Source organism: Dermacentor andersoni, chromosome 3 (assembly GCF_023375885.2).
Source record: "Dermacentor andersoni chromosome 3, qqDerAnde1_hic_scaffold, whole genome shotgun sequence".
NCBI classification, from domain to species: domain Eukaryota; kingdom Metazoa; phylum Arthropoda; class Arachnida; order Ixodida; family Ixodidae; genus Dermacentor; species Dermacentor andersoni.
The window spans coordinates 177,189,197-177,207,411 of record NC_092816.1 but is presented as its reverse complement, the minus strand read 5'-3'; the positions used below and the strand labels follow the sequence as shown (position 1 = coordinate 177,207,411).

At 49.5% G+C, this 18,215-nt stretch overlaps 1 protein-coding gene across 2 annotated transcripts in view; it reads left to right on the top strand.

The window, feature by feature from the left end:
• Positions 1-18,215, top strand: part of LOC126524672 (zinc finger FYVE domain-containing protein 21-like) — a 76,739-nt gene that overhangs the window by 46,762 nt on the left and 11,762 nt on the right. The window contains exon 5 of one of the 2 annotated variants that reach the window (XM_050172975.3): positions 6,382-6,578. In XM_050172975.3, coding sequence (XP_050028932.1) covers positions 6,382-6,578 — 197 coding nt within the window. Of the gene's footprint in view, positions 1-6,378; positions 6,579-18,215 lie in introns of both variants that reach the window. The other variant, XM_050172974.3, reaches the window with a different exon arrangement.

The window sequence follows — 18,215 nt, the reverse complement described above, 5'->3', positions numbered from 1 at the left end:
GCAGTACACAACTGACCATCTTCCGTGCACCGAAAGAAATACGTGTGACGAATTTGTACATAAACAGTTTTTTATCAATATTTCTCAATATGGTGAAGGTGTATGACACAATGTGGCGTGACAGAATCTTGCTAGACTTGTCAGAAATGGGCATTAGTGGCAGTATGCTAAACCTAATAAAAAGCTATTTGTCCAGTCGTACCTTCCACAACAAAATTGGCAATGTATTATCACGTCCATTTATACAGGAAACTGGTTTACCCCATTGAGGCATACTCGGCTGCACAATCTTTATCATTAAGATTCTCACACTCCGGGCTTCATTACCACCGGCCATTTTTTTACTCTGTCTACGTGGACAACATTCAAATAGGCTTCAAATCCTGTAACCTCACAGTGTGCGAGAGACAGGTACAGCATGACTTATGTAGCCTAGTGAATGCGCGGAGGCAAGCACCATCCGCCGCCAAGGTTTAAGAGTGGTGGCGCTGGCCAACAGTACAATGGTTAATTCTAGGAGTAAAAACACAAATACCCCAGAAAGTGGATGAGGAAGCGGTGCCGCGGTAACTCAATTGGTAAAGCATCGCATGCATGGGTTTGCCAGTTGTTTTTTCAACCACTTTCATTTCCATTAATTTATCCTTTCATTAACCCAATCAGTAAGTACAAGTAATTTCCCCTATGTTGGTTTCTTGGTGTGTCTGTTTGTTGGCTTCTTATAAAATGCACTAAGGCTGTAGTTATTTATGCCCTACCGAACGCTGGGCTCCTGAAGAGTTTTACCTTTAGTCTGAAGGGCTTTGCATGCCATTTTATGCCCACACATCCTTCTCCACTGCTCTGTGAAGAGCATGTTGACCAGGTTGCAGGCCAAATTTTGCACAGTATCCCACAAAATCACAGCAGGTCCCAGAATTGTATTTGCATACTGTCTTGTTGATGGCCTTCTCTAGTGGAGCAGGGAGGCTTACCTTTTAGCATCACTCAGATAATGTCCCTGTCGCATTTCATGGTGCATTTTTGTGTTTTTGTAGCAATGACCTGATGTAAACGAAGGCTTTCAGCAGCATTTTTAATTTTGTTTCCTAGACAATGGCTGAGAAGCTAGTTGTACATGATAAAGGCACAGGTACATGCATACATGGGCAGCGCTGCAGCTGAAACGTGCATGCCTTGCAAGCCAGCACTTATGTGGTAGTTTACCCTGCATATTTGCAGCCTAATTTTTGCACCAGATACCATAATTTAAAAACATTGTATTGGGAAGCTTACGGAATGCAGTGGAAGGTTTGCTAAATGTGAGCATAGCTAAATGTGACAGTCTTAGTCCCCCCTGTAGTTCGCACTTTTTGCTTTTGTTGGCATCTTCACGTCAGACACACTTTGGTTGTGCACGAATTGATGTAATCGAGCCAAAAAAGCGAGAAAGTCTCTACCTGCACTGTAGCTTAAGAAACAGTGACCAAAAAATGCATAAAGTAAAAGCCCGACTTCGATGCACGATGTGCTCGGTTGGGAAGCCCGTGGTGCTAATGTGCGAAATGCTTAGCCGCGGAAGGAAGAGCCAGTGCACGATGTGCTCCATCGCCGAATGCGAGGGGCCGATGTGCAAAATGCTTAGCCGCGGAAGGAGTCGGGGCACAATGTGCTCCATCGCCGAATGTGAGGGGCCAGTGTGCGAAATGCTTAGCTGCGGAAGGAGGAGTCGGTGCACGATGTGCTCCATCGCCGAATGCGAGGGGCTGATGTGCGAAATTCTTAGCTGCGGAAGGAGGAGTCGTGCACGATGTGCTTCATCGCCAAATGTGAGGGGCCGCTGAGCAAAATCCTTAGCCACAGGTCTTAAGAGTATGCCCGCGATGTGCATGGTCGCAGGTCCTGAGGATTGCGGGCACATTGTGCTCAGAAACAGGGGCGTACAGGGGGGGGGGCTTATGGGGCTTCCGAAATTTTTTCGTGCTGTCATGCACCGCCGACCAAAACAACCCCCGGCGCTGGAAATCATTCTGGATTTTGTCTAGAATGTCTTTTTCACGCTCAAAAGGACATTTCAGCGCGACCATTGCGAACTAGGGCTGGATTTCGCGGCAACGCCCATGCACCGGAAGTCATAACGCAAGGAGCTCCATCCGAGCACAAAGTTTCAAGACCGTTTTGATGGCGAGTGGGCTCGTCGCGGCATCTTGTAGAGTTCGTGTAATCTACAGAGCGCATGGATTTCAATTCCGATGCTATATGGGTATAAAGTTCCCATAAGCTTTTGATGTGAAAGGTGCATGCACTGACATTTCCAAAGTTGTTTTAGATTTTTAATTCTGGAACTTTGGGTTTAAAGTCGTTATAAATATTCGACACCAAAGGTGTATTAACTTTAGTTCTAAAGTCTTACATCGGACTATACAATGAGACAAGCCAAATCAACGCACTATCAGACAGGTTGACAAAGCACACAGCAAGGTCCTTGAGAGAAAGCATTGTGGTGTTTCATTTGTGCCATCATGTCACAGAAAATAATGTCAACATTTTTTTCATCTGTACCAAAGTATCCATGTCAAGATACTCAGGGTGTCTACCAACCGGGAAAACCGGGAATTCTCAAGGATTTTTAGTAGTATGGAAAAACTCAGGGAAAACTCAAGGAATTTGTGCCTCTATCAGGGAAAATTAGCTGTAATTTTATTGAAAGCGTCAAAAGTCGCGGTAATTCTGGCTCGAGCAACAGACAGGAATCGTAATGAATCGTCTTTGACGTCCTGTCGCCGGCTGGAGGAGTTGCCAGCGTAGAGTAAGCGACCGACTTTCCGCATTCCCGATAATTTGGACGGCTTCGCGGCACCACCACGTACCCCATAGAGTCAATGTATCGGAACTTTTGAAATTTCGGACGCAAGAACTCTTTGCCGTTCGATTTTCTGGACGTTCTGCTTGACCGCAGGTCCGAAACGGCATTAATCAAAGCCACCACCGCTGCCATTTTGATTACCTCGCCGCCTCGAACCAGCGCTATCGTACGCAGATCCGCTGGCAGCCGTCGCCACCACTGCGGCAACGCTACGCCTAGCTGCTTCGATGTTCGCTATTAAGCTTCTTGCCGCTATGTGCCGTGTTTCTTCATTTCTCCGCTGTCAGCAGTAATTTTGGCTTCGAAGCTAGGAAAGCACGACGCATTCCATAATGCTGGTTTCTGAAAGTTAGTTTCGCCTCAATACAATTGTGTGGCGCGGTGAAGCATTAGCAAACGTATTGCGGTGAAGCTTAACAAGCGTAGGAAGGGGCAATCGTCACGGGACGCAGTATGTATTCCTTAATTTTACACGCGTGCACCCGCCATCCCCTGTCGCAGTAGGAGCACCGCTATGCCTAAGTGTACTCACAGGCATTCAGAGCTTTTTCAGGCGTGCCTGTATCGATTTTAGCCGTTAAGAGCAGTAAAAGACGTGCACTAATTTTTTCGGACTGCCTGATTTTGCGGAAGTTTTCGCGGCCCCTAGGGGGTCCGAAGAATTGGACGTTGACTGTAAATTGACCATGAGTATGCTTCAAATGGTCCGTAGTGCGAACGCGCGACAAAAGGAGCACGAGAACAGAAAGGACCGACGCATTGAAGAATGAACGGGGAATGAAATATGCGAGCGCTTCTTTGAAGGAGCCTGAACTCAAAAAAAAAAACTCTTGGCTGACGCCGAGATGCAGGTGTCCCTCATACAAACCAATATAAACTCTTTAAAGCAGTGAAACACAACACTGAGGCGTCGTGCGCGGGCTGAGAGTATGTCAGGACAGTTGAGGTTGACTTAGGAGCTGTTGAGAGAGAATCTCAATTGGGACAAAATTCGGGCCTCATACCACTGAGCTTGCTATCAGATGGTATAAATAGCTCATATTCGAAAATATTTGCTTCTGTATGCATCTCCTTTTTATTTGTATTTGAGAATGTCTGACTCGATTTGCAATTTCTTTCAGACATTTTATTTGCTGTGCATATTACTAACCCCTCCCTTCTATTCTTTTCTTTAAAAACATAAACACTACTCCTTAGTATTCAAATTGGATTAAGCCGGTTCTTCTTAAAAAAAAAATTCATATGCTTACTAAAGAGTGACAGCATCGGACGATATGGTTCCAGCCCGTCTTGACATAAAACATAGTTCTGCATCACTCAGGGAAAACCTGGAAAACTCAGGGAATTTGGAAATGTCAAGTTGGTAGACACCCTGGATACTAAAGCCAGCAAAGATAACTGCATTCTTGTTTATTTTTGTACTTTGAATTTTATTCACAAGGACACATTGAGCCTCTTCATCTCGGTTATCGGCTCTTATGTGCGCAATGGTGCCCAAAATTTTGAACCACCGCCAGGAGGCAGGGAGGTTCGGCGCTGCCTTGACTCACGTGATCCGGAATCGCAATGAGGGTAACAACTTCTTGTTTGCAGTTGTCACCGGAGACGAATCATGGTGCCGCTATTACGAGCCTGAAACATGACAACAATGCTTACAGTAGGAACATTCGAATTGACCACCCCCAAAGAAAGCACAATCCATCATTTTCGTCGGAAAGGTGTTGTTGACTTTTTTTTTTTTTATCATCAGAGGCCATTACTGATCGAATTTGCTAAACCTGGAGAGACTATCAATCACTTCTTATATTGTGAAATGCCGGATCGGCTGCGTGCAGCAATTAAGAACAAACGAGGAAAATTGATGAATGGGGTCATCTTGCACCGTGACAATGGCCGTCGCCATGTCATTGATGTGGTTAACACAAAGCTGGCAAAGTTCATGTGGGAAACACTGCAACATCCACCATACAGCCCAGACTTGTCGCCTCGTGACTTCCACAATTTGGGGAAATTGAGAAAACAGCTCAAGGTTACCAGACTCGTGTCGGACGATGACGTCAGTTACAGGAGTGAGTAACAGACTTTTTGAAGCAGCAACCCAAGGAGCTTTATGAGACGGGAATCACACGACTCGTTAGTGAGACAAAGGTCTCAATGCTCACGAAGACTACTTTTAAATAAAGTGCCCCGTTTGTCATATATTCGCATTGGCTTACTCGCCCTTGTATATTCTGCAGAACTCCTGCTTTTTATATGTGCTCTCTGTTGCGACTATAATTTCGGTGCAATTACTCGCAATGCACAACCGGTGGCAGCTCCTCCTGTGCAATAGATCGGAACGAACCATAGCATCATTGAGATATTTCCCTGGTCATTGCGTATGTACAAAAATGTAAACAAGATTCTTGACTGACAAAGTTTCATTAACATATTTGCCCTCAACTTCTTGATATCATGGCCTTAACATTTTTCATATCAGCAGCAAGCACTGCCTTGCTGGTTTTGAACTGGTATAGTTCGAGTTTGTGTGATATTTTATTTATTTAATTAATAGACAAAAAACATGGAAGCATTGAGACCAGTTATATTGAGTGCAATTTTTGGGACATACGAGTAGATTCTTTTGTGAAAAAATACATTTTACTTGTTTTGACGGTGTGTAGCATTCAAATTTCGTTTCCAGCATCTTTGGCAATTGGAATGCAGTTATTATTCATGCATTTGATCCCTCGACAAATTCTATAAGGTGGAGGCCGAGCTGCAATGTGAGCACCCCCCCCCCCCCCCCTCGAACAAAATTTCTGGCTACGCCGCTGCTTTGGAAGTAAGGTAGAAGCGAAGTCCGAAGCATCAATGTTCGAAAATCCACATTTCCAAGGATTCTACGAGTGAAGTGCTAGATCGCGAAGTCCACATTGCCAATGCTCGGAAAGCTTAACCGTGGATCTGAGACATCCAGTAACGGATGGGTCAGCTGCGCTTCTGCGATGTCTGTGTCACACGTTTCAACACACTCATCGAGATCACGGTGGGCAAGACGTCCAGACTCCAGAGCTCGCAAGGTGCATAAAGCAGGTGATGCCCCTAAGGAGCGAGCACAGGACCAAAGGCGAACCGTGCTGGAATCGCCTGGCAGGTGCGGCCAATCGGCTACTCCAGCAATCGTTCTGGAGAAATTGTGGCTTGAAAAACGCCATTCTTTTATAATTTCCGCGAAATGTTTTGCCACCTTGGCTTATACAACAATTATGTAGAGCACATCTACGTGGTTTTCAGTGATGATATTCTGGAATCGGATAAAAAAAGGGTTACAAAAACTGAAAATTTGATTTTCAAAAAAATAATTTTTTGGCCATTTTCAACGATGCGAAAGTCGGGTGCCCCCTTAAGTGGAGTACAGTCGGCCATTGCAATAAGAAATGCGCACTTTGGCTACACATTGTCTCAAGGAGTCTCTAATGGTGCTGCTGTTTGCATTTGCGTCTGCATTAGTACATCTCAGCTGTGCTAAATATCTGGATTACTATCTGCAGCAGGAAGCCCCTCATCGAGCGATGGTGGCCTGAGTGGTGTCATGATCGGCTATAGACCACACAAAGCAGCAACCCTTGATGCGGTCGATGAACGGCAAGAGCTGTCGATGGAGCATGCACAGACGCTGCTGCACCTAGGCTTATCTCCGGCACCTGAGGCTGCTGCACAGGGTGCCCTCTGGATTGTTGCACTTAACAAGGTACGTACATTATTTACTGCATTGGGGGCTGCTAAAAACTGCAGCAAGTTGGGCAGCTCCAAATAACGAAACTTTAAACTTGTGGAGTGTGTACCTTTGGCCTAAGGAACTGCCCTTTCCTGGGTGCGCAGTTGGGTATGGCCGTTTAGGGTACTCTGCTAAGAGTTGTCAGATGGTTGTGACACAGTAAAGGAGATGCCATCTGCTCATCTGTATGGGATCTCTATCTGAAAACCTCACATCTGGTGAAGCGGTCTGCACTGGACGCATGAAAGAAGACGAAGAAATGGGCTAGGGGAGAAGTGAGAACAAAGTTGGAATAAAATGGTGGACGACACCCGTCTCACTGAGATTATGTCATTGCTGCTGCCGTTCTAGTTAGGAACGCTACATTTGGTTGGCTTGGTGGGAAAGCATGGTCCTAAATCTGTTTTGACATCCAGCATGAGGGCGTATGAGACAGAGTGCAGAAATATGGTGTGTTTGTCGATGTCTCCGGCAAACTTAGACAGTTTAAGCAAGCAGCTGACTGTAGAATTTGCACCTTTTTGTTCATTGGAGGCAATGATGTGACTCAACTTCACCGACCACATTGCAGGGAAACTTTTTTTTACGCAAGCAGAAGATAGTGCTCGCCAGCCAAGCACTTTGACCGATGCGTTACTGCACTGAAACACAAAAGGTGTACAGCGAAACCCTTGAGGGTTGTGGGGGTGGGTGTTTCAACAGGCGAGGGTTAGCTTGGCGTGTTTGTCTGGCATTTGTCCCGCCCGAGTATCTGTGACATTGGTAGCACCGGGGCTTCACCAAATGTTAATCACATTAGTGCCTTGGAGGAGGGCAAATATGTGAGCAAGAAAATTTCAACTATGGCTTTTTCTTTTCCGTTTCACTGTTTATCACCATGTTCACAAAAGGCCCTTATTTTCAGCCTGCTACTAGACTAAACCGAGGGAAGTACACTGCCATCCTTCTACTGTGAAATGCAGTGTGCTTAATAAATATCTGAAGCAATAAAGTTCTTCCTCGAGGAACTGCTTAAGAAACACATCTGTCTCCCAGCGCATTTGATTAGATGCTGAAGGCACCAAAATTTTCATTCTGGATTCACCGTGGAAAGTCACTGAAGCCTACTGACCACTTAGGACAGTGCCACCAATTGAAGGAACATTCTAGAATACAGGGACTAATGCCACAGCAGACGTTGCAAGCAAGCAATGGCATACCAGCTATCTACCCTCTCTCTCTCTCTCTCTCTCTCTCTCTCTCTCTCTCTCTCTATATATATATATATATATATATATATATATATTGACACGTGTACTTATATTTATCGGGCGAACCCGTTTCGCCGCCTAACAAGTCTTATCGCACAGCGCGGGACGCGCTTGCATGTACCGAAGTTTCTGGAAAGTTATCGATGCTTCTATCCGCAGTCTGTTGTCGCCGAGCCTTGTATTATCTGATTTCATCGCGTGACTCGAATGTTGTAGAACTTTGTGGAAGGCATGCGGGTCCCAACGATTAGTCTGGAACATTCGACGACTGTTGTATAAAAGCCGACGCGCTTGACCCGCTGATCAGATTTCCGACGATCGCCGACTGTGTTCGCCGCTTTCGTTGTGCTATAAGTGTAGCCTGTTTTGTGGGCACAAGTTCGCCCAATAAAAGTTAGTTTTCTCGTTCACAGTATTGCTACTGTGTTCTTCTACGTCACCACCACGTGACATCTGGTGGAGGTGCTTTTCGTTCATGTACCGGACGCCCCCGACAAGCCGTGATCCAAGCCCGGACCGCAAAGAGAGCACCAACGTAGTCCCGGAGCATCGAGCAAGCCGCCGTCTTCAACAGCTGCCCCCGGAGCACGGACTTCTACCTGAGAAGACCAAAAAGATTGTGGACAAGGCAACCCCAATGGCAGCCCCAACGTCTCCCATCGTGCTGCAGCAGCCCAGGGAACCTCCGACGTTCCGCGGATCAACATTCGAGGACCCGGAAACCTGGCTCGAAACGTATGAGAGGGTCGCTAAGTTTAACAGTTGGGACAGCGACGACAAGCTGCGGCATGTCTATTTCGCGTTGGAAGACGCCGCCAGGACGTGGTTCGAGAATCGGGAAGCCACCTTAACGACGTGGGACCTTTTCCGAAGCGGCTTCTTGCACACGTTTACAAGCGTCGTGCGAAAAGAGCGAGCCCAAGCTCTACTAGAAACCAGAGTGCAGCTGCCGAACGAGACGATCGCGATCTTCACGGAGGAGATGGCCCGTCTTTTCCGGCACGCCGACCCGGAAATGTCGGAGGAGAAAAAAGTTCGCTTCCTGATGCGCGGCGTCAAGCAAGACCTTTTCGCCGGACTTATTCGTAACCCGCCGAAGACTGTGGCTGAGTTTTCTGCAGAGGCATCGACGATCGAGAAAACTCTGGAGATGCGCACCCGGCAATATAACCGCCAGGGGCACACGCCGCAGTATGCCATCCAAGGACTGGGTTCGGACGACCTTCAAGAGACCATCAGGGCCATTGTGCGCGAAGAACTGCGCAAGGTCCTGCCTTCGTCGCAGCCTCAAGTAGCTTCGATCGCCGACATCGTGAAAGAAGAGTTGCACCGATCGCTTGGAGTTCCTGAGGTGCAACCACAAGTACCGCAGCCTCAGCCAGAAGCGCTGACTTACGCCGCCGTCGCACGTCGTCAAGGTCCCCCTCCGCGACCGCGCCAGGGCCCTGCAACGCCCCAATTCCGTCGTCCACCGCCGCCGCCAGTACGACCACCCGTCGCCCAGCGCACCTACGCGAGGAAGACGGACATTTGGCGCGCCCCCGACCACCGCCCGCTCTGCTACCACTGCGGCGAAGCCGGCCATGTTTACCGCCGATGCCCATACCGCGATCTGGGATTGCGAGGCTTCACCGTCAATGCGCAGCGCCCGAGGGAAGGTGAACGCCCTCGTGACATCGCCGACTACCTCACCGCTACTCAGTGGAGCCCTCGACGACCGTCCCGTTCGCCGTCACCAGGCCGCTACCTGTCGCCACAGCGCCGACCATACACTGGCCCAGCCCGGGGCCGGTCCGTCAGCCCATATCCGGAAAACTAAAAGCAGCAACCGATGGAGGTGCGGTTGCTGTTCGTCGAACTGACGAAGATCCTCCGCCGCCGACGAAGACGACGAAGAAACCATCTCGACGACCTAATGACGACACGCCGCCGTCCCGACGAAGTCAGGAAGCCAAGACTACACCGACGAAAGACGACTTGACGACGCGACGTTCCAGCTTCAGTTCAACACGACGCAGCCGTGATCCGACGCCGAGACCTAACTGTAACGCAAGACAAAGAACCACCGACCTCGACGTGCTTCTCGACGGCCACGCAGTCACCGCCTTAGTAGACACGGGAGCCGATTACTCCGTCATGAGTGGACCCATCGCCGCCCAGTTGAGGAAAGTTAAGACTGCATGGGAAGGCCCTCAAATTCGCACCGCTGGAGGACACCTGATTACGCCGACTGGGATCTGCACGGCAAGAATTACCGTTCATGACCGGACTTACCCTGCCACCTTCGTTGTCCTCCAACAGTGTTCACGAGACGTCATTCTCGGCATGGACTTCCTGAATCAACATGGCGCAGTCATCGACCTGAAGTCGAAATCGATAACGCTGTCACAAGATCAAGCGATACCGCCGGAGAGCTGTCGTAGTCACCACGCCTTGAGTGTGCTCGAAGATCAAGTGAGCATCCCGCCGCGCTCCAGCATTATTATTTCCGTCGGCACTGAAACACCCGCTGACGTAGAAGGCCTCATCGAGGGCGACCAACATCTACTGCTCGACCGTGAAATTTGCGTCGCAAGAGGGATCGCTCAACTCCACGGAGGGCAAGTGGAAGTTATGCTAACCAACTTCAGCCAAGAGTTCAAGCACATCAACAAGGGCACGACAATCGCATACATCGAGGAAATTTTGGAAACCAGCAATGCCTTTGTCCTCTCGGATTCAGCCGCATCTACCCCGATGAGCATTGTCCCCGAACGAGACTTCGACGTGAATCCAAGTCTTCCTATGAGTAAGCAGCAACAGATCAGAAGTCTTCTCCGACGATACAAAGACTGCTTTTCGACGTCATCGAGGATTCGACAAACACCAGTTGCAAAGCATCGCATAATAACCGAAGAGAGCGCTCGACCACTCCGCCAGAGCCCTTACCGAGTTTCGACGCGAGAACGTGAAGCTATTAGGCAACAAGTCGACGAAATGCTGCGCGACGACATCATCCAGCCGTCGAAAAGCCCGTGGGCCTCTCCTGTAGTCCTGGTAAAGAAAAAGGACGGAACCCTACGCTTCTGCGTCGATTATCGTCGACTGAACAAGATCACGAAGAAGGATGTGTACCCCCTTCCACGGATAGACGACGCATTGGATCGGCTCTGCAACGCTAAATACTTCTCGTCGATGGACCTCAAGTCTGGCTACTGGCAAATAGAAGTCGACGAGAGAGATCGCGAAAAGACTGCCTTCATCACGCCAGACGGCCTCTACGAGTTCAAGGTCATGCCATTCGGACTGTGCTCGGCGCCTGCAACGTTTCAGCGCGTCATGGACACGGTGTTAGCCGGACTGAAGTGGCAGACGTGCCTTGTTTACCTGGATGACGTCGTTGTCTTCGCCGGAAATTTCGACGATCACCTTAGGCGGCTTGCGACAGTGTTAGAAGCCATCAAGTCATCAGGGCTCACTCTGAAGCCGGAAAAGTGCCGCTTCGCTTACGATGAGCTTTTGTTCCTAGGCCACGTGATCAGCAAATCAGGAGTACGCCCCGACCCACAGAAGACAGCTGCCATCGCAAAGTTCCCGCAGCCAACCGACAAGAAGGCAGTGCGCAGATTCCTTGGCATGTGTGCCTACTATAGGCGCTTTGTCAAGGACTTCTCACGCATCGCGGAGCCGCTAACACATCTAACCAAATGTGATGTCGCGTTCAAGTGGGAAACGCCGCAGGCCAAGGCATTTCAAGAACTCAAACGACGCATGGAGTCGCCGCCGGTACTTGCACACTTCGACGAGGACGCCGATACCGAAATCCACACTGACGCCAGTAGCCTAGGCCTCGGTGCAGTCCTAGTCCAGAGGAAAGAAGGACTTGAAAGGGTGATATCGTATGCTAGCCGGTCGCTGTCAAAAGCGGAAAGCAACTATTCTACGACTGAAAAGGAATGCCTCGCCATCATTTGGGCTATAGCTAAATTCCGCCCTTACCTCTATGGCAGGCCATTCAAAGTCGTCAGTGACCATCATGCATTGTGTTGGCTAGCTAACTTAAAGGACCCTTCAGGACGGCTGGCGCGGTGGAGCCTCAGACTACGAGAATATGACGTCACGGTAATATACAAGTCCGGAAGAAAACACTCCGACGCCGACTGCTTATCGCGCGCCCCCACCGATCCCCCGCCGCAGGACGACGAGGACGACGACGCCTTCCTTGGGATAATAAGCGCGGAAGACTTCACTAAACAGCAACGAGCAGACCCGGAGCTAAAAGGCCTCGTCGAGTATTTGGAAGGAAACACCGACGTTGTCCCTAGGGCATTTAAGCGCGGGTTGTCGTCGTTCACGCTGCAAAACAACCTGCTCGTGAAGAAGAACTTCTCACCAGTCCGCGCCAGCTACCTTCTTGTTGTACTGTCAGCGCTGCGTCCAGAAATACTGCACGCCCTACACGACGATCCAACCGCTGGGCACCTCGGATTCTCCCGGACGCTGTCGAGAATACAGGAAAGGTATTACTGGCCGCATCTGACCGCCGACGTCGCCCGTTACGTCAAGACATGCCGAGACTGTCAACGACGCAAGACACCACCGACAAGGCCAGCAGGATTACTACAGCCGACCGAACCTCCTCGCCGACCATTCCAGCAGATTGGGATGGATTTGTTGGGGCCGTTTCCGATATCAACATCCGGGAATAAGTGGATCGTCGTGGCGACGGACTATCTCACCCGCTTTGCTGAAACTAAAGCTCTACCAAAAGGCAGCGCAGCCGAAGTGGCGAAATTTTTCGTCGAGAACATCCTGCTGCGACATGGTGCCCCAGAAGTCCTCATCACCGACAGAGGAACGGCTTTTACAGCAGAGCTCACCCAAGCCATTCTGCAGTACAGCCAGACAAGCCACAGGAGGACAACTGCCTACCATCCGCAGACGAATGGTCTCACGGAGCGCCTGAACAAGACCCTCGCCGACATGCTAGCAATGTACGTCGACGTCGAACACAAGACGTGGGACGCGGTCCTGCCGTACGTAACCTTTGCGTACAACACGGCGGTGCAAGAAACAACGCAGATCACGCCGTTTAAGCTGGTTTACGGCAGGAACCCGACGACGACGCTTGACGCCATGCTGCCGCACGTAACTGACGAAGAGAATGTTGACGTCGCTAGCTACCTCCAGCGCGCCGAAGAAGCCCGACAGCTCGCCCGCCTGCGAATCAAGAGCCAGCAGAGGACCGACAGCCGACACTACAACCTCCGACGACGCTTTGTCGAGTACCAGCCCGGTGACCGTGTTTGGGTTTGGACCCCTATACGCCGACGAGGACTGAGCGAGAAGCTCTTGCGTCGCTATTTCGGACCGTACAAGATCATCCGACGTATTGGCGCACTGGACTATGAGGTCGTGCCAGACGGCATTTCGCTGTCACAGCGGCGCCGCTCACGACCTGAAATTGTCCACGTTGTGCGACTCAAGCCGTACCACGAGCGTTGACGAACTTTGGGACTTCGCGTAACTGACCTTTGGACTTGATTTCTTTTCGTTGTTTTGTTAATTATGTTTAATAAGTGTCCTTTTGTGTTTCGCTCTCTTATATTTGTAGCATCGGGACGATGCTTTTTAAGAGGGGGGTATTGACACGTGTACTTATATTTATCGGGCGAACCCGTTTCGCCGCCTAACAAGTCTTATCGCACAGCGCGGGACGCGCTTGCATGTACCGAAGTTTCTGGAAAGTTATCGATGCTTCTATCCGCAGTCTGTTGTCGCCGAGCCTTGTATTATCTGATTTCATCGCGTGACTCGAATGTTGTAGAACTTTGTGGAAGGCATGCGGGTCCCAACGATTAGTCTGGAACATTCGACGACTGTTGTATAAAAGCCGACGCGCTTGACCCGCTGATCAGATTTCCGACGATCGCCGACTGTGTTCGCCGCTTTCGTTGTGCTATAAGTGTAGCCTGTTTTGTGGGCACAAGTTCGCCCAATAAAAGTTAGTCTTCTCGTTCACAGTATTGCTACTGTGTTCTTCTACGTCACCACCACGTGACAATATATACACTTACGGATGAGATGGATTTATTTACAAGGTGATCGAGGGGGCATAGAGACAAGATCGCAGGCAGTCAGGCATTTTCTACACCGCGCACGGTTCTTCAATCTCCTCTTCTTTGGCTCTGCCGCACAGCGTAACAGTTTCTTCCGGCACAGACGAAGCTTGTTGAGTGAGTTAGGTAACTACATAATTAATAGTTCTTGATTCGGGAACCCTATGATGGTAGTGCTTCAAGTGGGCCACATGAACCACTTGAGTCTTCCACTACCGGCGATTATTGGCGGCCAGTTTGGCGATGACGTAGTTGACGTCACTTAGTCGGCTGAGTATCACGAATGGACCACTGTGTGTTGAGATGAACTTGCGATACAAGCCTTTCTTCCATAGAAGGCGTCCACAGTAAAACATGATCGCCAGGAGCGAAAGTGACATGTCTATGCCTGGTGTCATAGCATGCCTTGGTTGAAACTTGCGAAGAGAGCGTTTTTAAGCGAACAAGCCGACACGCTTCTTCGGCATGGCACAAGGTCTGCAGAATGGATGTGTCTTTGTTCAGTTGAGTGGCAAAATTGTGTCCAAGAACATTTGGGGACTGCGAGCGTAGAACGGATAGAAAAGCACATACCAAGTTACTTTGTGCTTGGCTGTATTGTATGTGTACGTGACAAAGGGCAGTGATCGGCTGAGACGTACAGAGACAACATGGTAAGCGTACAATTCGTGCGTTCAGCGAGGCTATTTGTTTGTGGGCGGTACGACGTTAAATGGCGACAAGTAGAACTACAAAGGCGCAGCAGTTTTTCAACAACGTCGGCGATGAATTGCCGTCCATGGTCACTTATAACAACACGTGGAGCACCGTGGCGCAGGATGACAGAATGAAGCAGAAAGCACGACACATCGGCGGTGGTAGCAGAGGTGAGCGCCGCAGTCTCTGTATAGCGCGTCAAGTAGTCGACGCAAGCAATAATCCAGCAACGGCTAGTAGAGCTCTTGGGAAAGGACCGAGCAAATCGATACCAACTTTTTTGAATGGTGAGGTAGGTGCTTTCACTGGTTGCAAAAAGCCTGCAGGAAGTGTCGCTGGCTTCTTATGACATTGGCAACCTGGGCAACTTGCAGTGTACTGTCTTGTGCTCTTCCATAGCTTCGGCCAGTAAAAGCGCTGGCGTATTCGATGAAGCGTGCGAGCGAAGCCAAGGTGCCCCAATGCGCTGTAAGCCTGCATGGTGCGAAGAATAGCAGTACGTAGGCGTTCGGGAACGACTAGAAGCAAGGAAGCGCCTTCGGCAGAGTAATTTTTGTAAAGCAGACTGTCACACTGCGTGAAGGGCGTTGTCTGACTTGACAAGCAGGCAGCCTCCAATGGGGATATGAGTGTAGGATTACGAAGTTTTTCACATTTAAAGGTGCTGAGGTCAGGAAACGCGGTAATGCTGGCAAGATAGTCGTCGAAGTCGTAATTGTTAGCGGTGGAGTGTGGCGACAAGAGATGAGACAAACAGTCAGCATCGGTAAGACACCAGCTGCTCTTGTAGCCGACAGAACAGGTGTATTCTTGAAGGCGTAACGCCCAATAGGCCAGCCATCCAGAAGGATCCCGCAGTCCAACAAGCCAGCAAAGAGAATGATGATCCGGCTCTATCTTGAAATGGCGACCATACCGATATGGCTGAAAGTACTGGATGGCGAAGACTACTGCCAGGCATTCCAGTTCGGTGACAGTGTAATTTCGCTCTGCTCTCATCAGTGTCCAACTTGCTTACGCAACGACATGCTGGCACCCATGATGAAGTTGAACGAGGATGGCCCCAACGCCCACACTGCTAGTGTCAGTGTGTAGGTCAGTCATGGCTTCGGTATCGAAATGATGGAAGACAGGCCCAGAAGTTAGTAGGTACTTCAGCTGATGGAACGCGTCCTCGCCATACGTAGGGATTGTCTTTGTGAAGGAGGCACGTGAGTGAGTGAGCAAGTTGGGCAAAGTTCTTAATAAACCGACGCAAGTACGAACACAAGCCAAGGAAACTGCAGAGGTTTTTCGCTGTCTTTGGTTGGCTAAAAACGCGCACTGCAGCAATTTTTTCCTGGTTAGGTCGAATGCCATCTTTGTCAACGAGAAAACCGAGCACGAGAGTCTGGGGCTCACCGAAGTGACACTTCTTCGAGTTGAAAACCAGTCCAGCGTATTGTATACGATCCAGTGCGACGCCAAGTCACTGATTGGGCTCCTCAAGTATTTTGCTGAAAATTATTACATCATCGAGGTAGCAAATGCACATCTCCCATTTTAATCCGCACAGCACTGTGTCCATAAACCTTTCAAAAGTTGCTGGCGCGTTGCATGAACCAAAAGGCATGACATTAAACTCGAAGAGACCGTCTGGCGTCACAAAGGCAGTTTTCTCTTTATCTGTTGGGTGCATCTGTATTTGCCAGTATCCCGATCCCGATCGTAAGTCAACGAAGGAGAAGTAGGAGGCTGCACGAAGGCAATCGATAGCATCGTCGATGCGTGGCGGAGGGTATACATCCTTCTTTGTGGCTGCGTTAAGTTTCCAATAATCAACACAAAATCTCCAAGAATTGTCCTTTTTCTTAACTAGTATCACTGGAGCTGCCCAGGAACTGCAAGACTCCTGGACAATGCCTTTCCCCAGTATTTCTTGAACTTGCTTAGCAATTACTTTTCGTTCTGCGGGAGAGATTCGGTACGGCTTCTGGCAAATAGGCGTCGCTTGGCCCGTGTTTATGCGGTGTTGCGTTTGCGAGTCAGAAAGCGAAATTGAACGCTCATCTTGCGTGAAATCAAAAACTGGCGCACAGTGGACGAGCACCTTTTGCAATTCTTTCCGCTCTGAAGAGGATAGCGACTTGTTCGTCTTGCGGTAAAATTTTATAGAGTAGTCAGAATTTGCTGCCCTCGTGTTGGTGGAAGCGTCAATGGTGTCATTACTGGCGGTCGCTTCTGAGTCAAAGTTGGCCAGCTTGAGTCCTGTCAGCAGTAAAACTTGCTCCAAAGACGCGTTCACCGTCCACACATGAGCATGACCATCTACGTATTCTATATTGGATCGAGGAACCAGTACACTTTTCGTCAACTTTGTATGGGAGTACGGCTCAATTAAACCATGGCAGCGATGCGGAGGGCAATGCATGGAAGTCACTGGAACAAATGCCGCAGTCTGAGTCGGTAAAAGGACATCGTGAGACACAGAAAATACTCTGCTTGTCCACGCTAGATACTGCTGGTATGGGTGTTATTACGTGACTTCGAAGAAAAATTTCACCAACCCCACAATCTAACATTGCACCACATTCACCAAGAAAGTCAATCCCAAGAAGGATGCTGCGAGTGGTGTGTTCCAAAAAAACAAATTCGGTTGGAAAATCTTTAGACCCACACTCACTATAGCACAGCAAATTCCAACGGGCCGCAGCGGCTCACCCCCAACTCCACGAAAAGTAATCTTTTGGTCACACGCGAGCATCACTTTGTGTCCTAGACGATTTCTAAACAAAACACTCGTTACAGAAACTGTAGCACTGGTATCGACAAGGCATCAGTATTTAAACCATCAACACAGACTCACACTTTGTTTTTGCGCATGGCGACAGGCAGAAGACTACTCGACCGTCCCGTGACCTCACCTCTATCGCTCGCACCAGCTAGTTTCCCAGCTGGGATGGTGGTGAAAGTGAGCGACGGTGAGGTAATGGCAAGCGACAATAGCTGGTCGGAGGAGGAGTAAGACTGCAGTCGGAAGCTGGAGACTCACGCTGGGATGCAGGTACATGCGGTTGTCGTCGAAGGGGCAAAGCGGTCTGCCACGGTGCGCTGTCTTGGCCTCCAGTATGATAATCGGGTATGCCCGAAACTTGTTGCTGCCGTCAGCGACAATACCTGGCGATATGTCCACGGATACCACAGCTAAAGCAAATAGGTGGCTTGCAGTACACAGGATAGTCATAAAATGGGGCCTGGGGCTGGCTGTACCCGGGAGCAAGGCGTTGAGGTGGTGCGGTCTGACAACTTTCAAAGGTACACGAAGGATGCCGGAACTCCGCCGGGTCGATGCGGATGCGTTCATTATGCAAAGGCCGAATTTCGCTGTTAGTTTGCAATTAGCAAATCACCGGCTGTTCAGGACTGTGTACGTCAAGCGTGCATTGGGGGTACTCCCGTCCCGAGTCTCTTCCTCCACCTTGTGCTTGAATGTGCATCCCACATATCATCCGCTAAATCATGCTGTGGCAAGGCACGAAAGACAATCCTCATTGCCCAAGCAGGGGATATGTAAAAAAGAAAAGCTA